General features: G+C 42.1%; 1 protein-coding gene across 1 annotated transcript in view; it reads left to right on the forward strand.

The window, feature by feature from the left end:
- Positions 1-9353, forward strand: part of LOC126156517 (facilitated trehalose transporter Tret1-like) — a 67680-nt gene extending 58327 nt beyond the window's left edge. Inside the window, exon 6 of the mRNA XM_049916316.1 lies at positions 8976-9353. Within this exon, the coding sequence (XP_049772273.1) occupies positions 8976-9353 (378 nt within the window). The remainder of the gene's footprint in view (positions 1-8975) is intronic.

The following is a 9353-nucleotide window of genomic DNA, read 5'->3' on the forward strand; positions in this document are numbered from 1 at the left end:
AGCTTAACATTGGCGGCACGCAACGGAGGTTTGCCCAGCTGTTTGTACGTGTCTTGTTTGATTAGGGAAACCGCAGCTCTGGTATCGAGCTGGAACGGGATCACTTTGCCGTGAATGTCCAAGTCGACAAAAAGTTTATTGTCCTGCTGACGACAAGAGCGACTGTCTCATGCAATGTGAACTGACACTGGTACAGAATTACTTGTGATTTGACGGGATTTCCGTCGATGTCGACGCACACGTTTTGTGGGATGAACACAGTCACTGTGAGAGAGAGTAGCACTGGGCGGAGTGGAATGAACTACATGAATTCCCATAGGCGAAGTTTCTCGAGCCTGAGTATCCTTGGTTCGATTGCGGCGCGAAGCAAAGGGCCTGGAATGGTTGTGAGTGTCCGATCTGAGCTTTTTCTGGCAAACACTTTGAACATGGCCTTTTTTATTACAGAAAAAGCAAATAGTCTGGCATGACGGGCAATTCTCACGCGAATGTCTAGTAGCACACCGCGGGCATGATTTCACTGCATTTGTCTACCGACGCAGTACGTGTGGCTGAGAGCCAGGCGGCATTGGCGCGGCCGGCCGTGAGGACTGTTTACTGTTCCGTGCAGCTCGCCCGGCGGGCCGGTTAACCTGACACACAGGTGGCGAAGTTTCAAATGATTCCTGAGCAAAGTCAAGTGTGTCCTGCCGATCCAATATGTCCATCACTTGTTGAAGGGAGGGATTGACCAGTTTCAAAATCTGTTCCCTTATACGAACATCAGAAACGTTCTGTGCAATTGCATCACGTACCATAGTATCTGAATAAGGGAGTCCACATTCACACTCAAAAGCACAATCCGTAGTAAGGCCTTGCAAGGTTGCAACCCACTCCCTATTAGTCTGACTTGCCGTATGTTTTGTATGAAAGAAGGTATACCTTTTCGCAACTACATTGACTGATTCTTTGAAATATGCATCTACTGCAGACAAAATTTCTTCGTAGGACAGAGTTGCTACGTCGCATCGGGGAAATAATTTGACTATCACTCGGTACGTTTGCACCCCTACTGAGGAAAGGAGATAAGGCTGCCGGTCATTACCTTGAATTCTGTAGGCGGCGAGATGGAACCCAAATTGGCGTGACCACTCCGTCCAGCTTTCCGGTGCCGCATCAAAAGGACAAAAAGGTGGTGCAACTGCATGTTGTGGCTGCGTGAGGGGTGGAGCGGCGGCTGCCGCATCAGTTTGCAGTGCACGTTGACCCTGGACGAGTTGTCCAAGGGCATCCAATAAGGCCTGCGTCTGCTGATTCTGCAAGCGATAAAATTCAGACAGTACATCTGGAGAATGTGGAGAAGCCATTACACATGTAAATCAATACAAACGCAAAATTCTCGTCGCCAATTTTGTTGTGACTTGGCAAGACAGCCAAGCCACTATGACCGGTAGCCGAAAGGCACGCGTTTAAACTCACGCAGGCTGGCGTGAGGTCTGAAACAGGACAATGTAATTAATATAGCCAATAAGGTACGTTGCTGCTGGAATACTTAACTTTAATCCATAATTGGTGAACATCGGTCTGACGGTACATGCATCACCAGATAAATAGCAATTGATAGTGGCGCCTTGCTAGGTCATAGCAAATGACGTAGCTGAAGGCTATGCTAACTATCGTCTCGTCAAATGAGAGTGTAATTTGTCAGTGAACCATCTCTAGCAAAGTCGGCTGTACAACTGGGGCGAGTGCTAGGAAGTGTCTCTAGGCCTGCCGTGTGGCGGCACTCGGTCTGCAATCACTGACAGTGGTGACACGCGGGTCCGTCGTATTCTAGCGGACCGCGGACGATTTAAAGGCTACCACCTAGCAAGTGTGGTGTCTGGCGGTGACACCACAGTAACACTCATCTTACTTTTAGTATCTGACTGAGTAATCCTGTTCCCTCAGCATCACCTCATTTAATTCTACTTCACTTCATTAGCTTTGTATTATTTTTGTTGATGTTCATCTTGTAGCCTACTTATAAGATGATATCCATTCTCATCAGCTGATCTTCCAAGCACATTGTCGTCCCTTCAGAATTATACTATCATTCTCCAACATTCAAGTTTTATCTCTTTCCCTGAAGTTTAATTCCATTTCTAAGTTTCTTGTTGATTTCCCTATGAACAAATCAAATAACATGGGTATAGGCTGCAAACCTGTCTCCATTCTACTTCGCTTATTGTTTTCCTTTTGTGTTGTTCAACTTGTAATTATAGCAATCTAGTTTCTGTCAAAATTATAGACTGCTTTGCACTCCCTATATTTTATCCATCATAAATTCAGAATTTCAAAAAGTATGTTTCATATATGGTTCAGTACTGCTCAAACTTTCTGTGGCCACCTTGGGATTATAAACTTCTTTTTGAAATCTGTGTCATTTTACCTGTGTACCAGGTAAAATAGCTTTGTCATAATTGTTTTTCCTGAGGAGCTTAATTATTCTGATGGATCACTGCCTTTGTCCGCTACAGCGCTACAGGTGCCTATTCAACTACTTCTCATTCCTTTTTCATAATGTGATTCCTTTATACTGTCCTTCTATACACTCTTTCTGCTTTTAAGTCTTCCGTTATTTGTTAGCTACTAGCTAACCATCTGAGCTCTTCATACCCTAAAAGTGGTACCTATCTTTCCCATTGTTATGCACATTTTGGTACAGCTTTGCAATTCTCCTGTAACTATTCCTGCTTTGTAATTTTGCACCCTCTGTTAATATCAGTTTTCAAACATCTATATTCCATTCTGCCTGTTGTATTTTTTGTATTTCTTCATCTCAGCTCTTTAATTTCTGAGACAGAACTGCTGGCAAGTACTTGCCTCCAGAAGGCAATATTTCAGTGATACTGAGAGATACATACAAAAGTATATACACTACCCTAGCTTTCATAAGTAAAAGTTTCTGCCTTGGGGAGGAGAGAAGGATAAGTTTGGGAAGGTTAACAAGGAAGGGCACGCCACCAGACCACAGGATGAAAGGGCCAGTTTGTTGTGAAGATGATGGGAGAAAGAGAGGAAAAGCATGGAGGGGCTATGGGAGAGAGTGGAAGGTCAAAGGTAGTACACTGGTAAGCACTGTGCCAGCTTCAGTCCTGAAATGATGAGGAGTAAAAAAATGGCTAAAGAGAAATAATAAAAAACAAACAAACTAGAGGGGCTTGCCCCAGTTTATTAACAACAATAGATATATTCACAATGCCCCTCAGAAAGTGCAAGGAAACGTAAATCTATGTATCAAAGCAAAGTGTAGCTCATGCTGAATTAGAGTTCCACCTACGCCAGATACAGTCTACAATATTAGCGCCAGAGCCAATCTGATAGCACACTCACTGCATGCTTCACAGATTGTATCACATTAAATCAGTCCAGCTCTGGGACGGCTTGTATGTTACACATTGGTCCATCTCTGGCCCTTTGCAAGCAGTTATTTCACTTGGCATTAATTGACAGAGCTGTTGGATGGTGTTCTGAGGGATATCATGCAAAATTTCTCTCCAATTGGCGCATTACATCATCAGAATCTGGAGCTGGTTCGAGGGTGCTGCTGCTAACACTACAAACGTGCTCATTTGGAGGAAGATCTAGTGACATTGTTGGCCAAGGTAGGGTTTGGCAAGCATGAAGACAAGCAGTGAAACTCTTTCTCTGTTTGTGGGTGGGCATTATCTTGCTGAAATGTAAGCCCAGGATCGCTTGCTGTGAAGGGCAACAAAACGGGACAGAGAGTATCATCGACATACTAGTGTGCTATAAGGGTGTCACAGATAACAACTGAACAGGTTCTGCTATGAAAAGGAAGGGCACCCAGATCGTCACTCCTGGTTGTCAGGCTGCATGGTGGGCTACAGCAGGTTGGTATCCCACTCCTGTCCATAACATCTCCAGACATGTCTTCACTGATCATTGAGGCTCAGCTACAAGCAGGACACATCAATGAAGACAATTCTACTCCACTCAATGAGATTCCAGGCTTAATGTGCCTCACAACACTGCAAACAGGCTTATTGGTGTTGAGAGGTCAGTGGTAGTCAGTGCAAGGGGCACCGTGAGTTCAGCACCCTTTCTGTGAGCCGCCTATTGATAGCCCTTGTGGTCAGTAAAGCACCAGTTGCACATCAGATCAATGATAATGATGAATCTGAGGGCCTGGATGCCTCTCTGATGTTGACTCAGCCCTCATGTTTTGATGTTTGAGGTCAGCCGCTTTCTTCTTGGCTCTGTGTTCAGACACGGTTTACCCATTCCTGCCAACATTGTTAAATAGTGGCATTGCTGCTGTTCAAGTGTTGAGCAATTTGCCGAGCACATCAGCCAGATCCTTTGAGCCCAACTACATGCTCCCTGTCAAATGTGGACATAAGCATATATTGTTCACACACCTGTTTGCGAGGTGTAGTTACTGTCCAACTGAGTACACGGAATGAAATTTGCAAACACTTTATGTCCTGGTGCCATAATGTCATCTGTGCCAGCTGCATAGTGGAATTGCATTGCAGCATCACACATCAGCCAGCAAAGTTTACAATTTTGGATTTTCCATAACAGTTTGTGGACAATTTGTGAAACACCTTCATGATGTGTGTTTTTTGCCTTCGCATGTGTGTGTGTGTGTGTGTGTGTGTGTGTGTGTGTGTGTGTGTGTAAATGCTCTGGGAAAAAATGAAGGGAGGTGCATTAACCCAGGTTAAGTTCAGGAGGATGTCAGGGCATAATGTTATGTCCTGGCACATAACTAAATTACCAATATAGGGCTGGTATGGCCTGCTTGGTGCAATCGGGACATGACAATATTCTTCAGTTGTGCTTTCCCCTAATTAACCTTTATAACAGGAGGGAGTGGAACCTCCTTGGTTGTTAAGGATCGATGCTTGGGAATGGAGAAGGATCTTTGACGGTATAGCAAGGTGATACAAACTCTTTAAGAGTTCTTTGTATGGGGCAGCTGCAAATGTATAAGTCAGTTTTATAAAATGAAGAAACTGCATGACAGTTGCTTGATCAACAGTCTTTTATTGTATGCATGACTGATTCCAGAACATCTAAAGATCCATCATCTGGTGTAAAAAATTAAATCACTTAACCATCTGAGGTCCACTCATCCTAATGTTCTTATGGAACCAGAAATTGGGTGTCAGAAGGATGAAGGGGGATCATAAAGTCCATAAAATCTATTCTCCCATGTTGTGTGACTGCAAACACAAACTGGAGAACTATGTAATAGTCACAGTGCATGGGAATGGTTTATATGGAATTTATGCACCGCCCCCTTTATCCTTTTGTCGTGGAACTTCTGGTTCCATGACAACAATGGGATGAGGATGACTTCGCATGATGAAATGATTTTATTTTTTACACCAAATGATGGAACTTCAAGTGTTCCAAAACCAGTTGTGTATACAATAAATGATTGTTTATTAAGCAGCTGTTGTTCAGTTTTTTCATCTTAAAAAATGAACTTTTTAATAATTTTTTTCTCATTACATATATTTTATGCTATGTGTCTGACCATCAGATCCACTAACACATATACCTCAGCTGGTTCTCCTTTCACTATGAATCTGTCTCATTAAATGTGGACTTCTCACTATCACGAGACAAGAACCACCTTGTTTCTTGTTCTAGTCACTATTAAATACACTACCCTGGGGTGCCTACCTCAGACAAGTGCAGTTGTTGTCACTTGTTCTGCCATCTAATGAATCTATGGCCCCTTGGCCTAAATATTAACTTGGTGGCCTGTTGGCCTGTTAATTATCTCACTGGCCCGTTGACCTAATTCACAGGAGACAAATACTATGCAGCTTCTTGTTCCTACTAGCAAATGAAATCCGTTACATTGGTATCTGAGGCAGAGACAGACTATCTCTGTTCAGCACTAGTCAGTGCATATATCAGACACTTGTAAGCTTGCCACTTACCCTTCAGTTGTAGTGTTGCTGCCCAGTGTAATACTGTATTTTCTTCTCGTGGATGAAGTACTACTGTTCCACAAGTAACTGCTGGTGTCCACTAACATCACTGGCTCTTGCCTCAGCTTCACTGGCTGGTTACTGCTTGCATACTTTGCCAATACTGATTATATCAGCCCTTATTGAAGATATTTTTCCATTTGGGTATGACTGCACACAGTGTCTGTTTATTATCTTTTCGGGCCGCTGGAACATTTGATCTCCATGTGATGTCTTAATTTCCATCTAATTGATAGGGCACTCAGCATAAGCATGGCCTTAAACCTTCATCTCTTGGCCTTCTGAGAATTCATTACCACATTCTGATGCATTGGTCGACCTTCAACTGATAACTTGGTGGGCAGATGCATCCAAATGCTTTATTTTTTGTAAATACACTCCCGCTGTCTTGGCATCTCGTACCGTGCACATGCTTGCTTGTCCAAGAACTACAGCAGAATTCTTTTCTCTTTATAATATGACATATAACTAAAATATTCCACAGTCATGATAGCGAAGATGTGTTGAGGGCAAGCCCCATATGGAGTCCGGAGAAACTAGTACTGCATGAGAGGATCTATGTAGCCCTTGTGGGTCAGCAGTCTCTCTCTCTTAATAGCACTATTCATTATTCTTTCTCTAAATTCATTTTCCTGCTCATCTCTGGACTGAAGCTGGTGCAGTGCTTACCAGTATACAATTGCTCACCTCTTACTCTTTCTGATAGTTCCTAGTTGACCCCCCCTTTCCCTTTCCATCTTTATATCCGCTCCCCTCATCTGCACAACAAGTGGGTCCTATCATCCTGCAGTTTGAGTGTCCTTCCCTTCTCTTTAACCTTCCCCAACATATCCCTGAGGAAAGAGCTATTCATTTCAAAATCTAGGATTGTGTATGTGCTTTTATGTGTGCCTACTGGAAGTACTGAATTTATGCCTCTTGAAGATACATACTGGCCAGAAATTGTGCCTTATAGTTTTCTCAAGTGAATATTACTTTTGATAAAATCCATTATCTCTTATGATATCTAAGGACTCTTACTGGACCTAGCCTCTTTATGTAATTGTTTCTCTGCTGCCTCCAGTCTTCCATACCTGAAAGTTACTCATTCATATTCTGTTGTGTTTATTTTGCCAATTTCAGTGACTGTTTGGTTAATGCTCCCTGTGTAACTCTCAACAATATTTGCTTCCTTCAGTTTACTACATTTTGCAGTTTCTTCAGCTTTGTCATTTCATAATTAATAAATTATAGTTTGAGTCCACATACTGTTGAAAAAGTTTTGCAGCTTGTGTATAACCTTCTTTCACAATTTTTAAACCCAGTTTTAGCAATCATTAACTGTGCTCTGTACAAAATTCTAACAGCAACCTATCATCTACTTCTACTGATTTTTTCTTCCATTTCATCATCACAATTAAATCATTCCTTAATACTGAATATTTTCTTTGTTCTGATCATACACTGTTTTACTTTATAATCGTCTACAGACCCAGTAGTCATAATTACTATAGGTTAAAACAGCATCCACCTGTAGAGCTGTGACAACACTGAAGAGTTGCCATAGAGATGGTTACAAATCACGTTATACAGTTGGTTGCAGTAGGCATGCGAAGCTGTCGTGCCCAGCCTACCGTAACTGAGAGAAATTAACTTAATGTCAGCTGTAATATTGCTATGGTAGGTAACATCTTCACTATACTGTTCATAATACTTCATCCAAAATCCTATTTTTGTTCATTATTGGACTTACTCCTGCATCACCCCTATTTGATCTTTTGTTGACAATTCTTTAGTTGCCTGACTACAAAATTTGTTCCTTCTGCCACCATACTTCACTTAAACCTATTTAGTGCTTTCATACACGGTAATTTATCTTCTCAAATGCAGTTTTCTTGAAATGAAAATTTTATGTAGTATTTCATATTATGAGCACAATAACTGTTTAACTTACGTGATTTGTTTAGATTATATAATTACTTCATATATTTTCCTCTCTCAAGATTTTGGTATATCATTGTAAAAAATATCCTTCATTACTATTGTCATAGTTTAAAACAACTTGAGTAATTGTGTTGTTTACACCTTTATCACGGATGAGAGTGAGAGAACACAAGGTACTTCCACACCTCAGACCATTTATGTGGGAAAGTCTGCCTCTCCAAAAATCAGTCCTGCTCTGCTTCATTATTTCCAAAATTCGGTGTTATTGCAATTATAGTCGCCACAAGGTAACAGCAAATACTTTATCTCTTACCAGCAGCACACAGCCATTCTCTAGATATTACCAAGAACAGTGTTATTCAGCTCCTCCACAGTTATTACTCAATGAAAGAATGACATATTACATATTTCCTCAGGAAGTACCAACATAGCAATGCTATGGTTAATGTAACAAGACCAGATCAGTGAATCATCCAGACTGTTGCCCTGCAACTGCTGAGTAGATCTCTGCTCCCCCTCAGAAGCCATATTTTAGACTGGCCTCTCCACAGATATTCCATGTGGATATCCAATGTGGTTGCACGAATGGTTCAAAGGTGTGTGAATTCCTAAGGGACCAGTCTACTGAGGTCATCGGTCCCTAGACTATGCTAATAACAACGTACACACCCATCCCCGAGGGAGGATTCGAACCTCTGGTGGGTGGGGCTGCACAATATGTGACATGGCACCTCTGACAACGCGGCCACTCCACAACTGCACCAATGGCATGGTTATCTGTTTCATTGAAGCATGCAAGCCATCTCACTGCAGCAAAGTCCATGGTTCATGGAAGGTAAAAAATTACAAACACACTGGGACATCCCTTTCTTCACTTTGAAACTGCTCAAAAAATCATATGTTTAATTTACTTGGAAAGACATTAGTGTATAAACAGGATTGCATGACAAGGCACCAACCAAGAACAAATTTATAAAAACGAAGTTTGTAAATAAGTGTTGCAAAAGTTGAGATTACTGTGGTGCATACCATTACTGAGACACACACTTACTTTTGCAGGTGTTTGGTGCACTGGGTTTCCACACACTACCATGGGCACTGCTGGGTGAAGTCTTTCCTGCACACGCACGTGGGCCTGCAGCTGGAGCCACCACATGTCTCGCATACCTGGCAAACTTTGCAGCACTCAAACTGTATCCTTCATTGGCTGCAGCCCTGACAACTGACAGAGGTGATGGAGAATGGACATCACGAGATGTCTTTCTGTTCTTTGCGGCAACTTCACTTGCAGGAACTATTTTTGTGGGCCTATTGTTACCAGAGACATACAGGCGTTCCCTGCAAGAGATTGAGAATAATTTCCGGCATGGTAATATCCTACAGGTTTGTGTCTCAACGCCAAAGAAAGAGAGTGAGGAGACATTCAAAGGAGCTTGA

This window comes from Schistocerca cancellata, chromosome 2, assembly GCF_023864275.1.
Source record: "Schistocerca cancellata isolate TAMUIC-IGC-003103 chromosome 2, iqSchCanc2.1, whole genome shotgun sequence".
Classification (NCBI taxonomy): domain Eukaryota; kingdom Metazoa; phylum Arthropoda; class Insecta; order Orthoptera; family Acrididae; genus Schistocerca; species Schistocerca cancellata.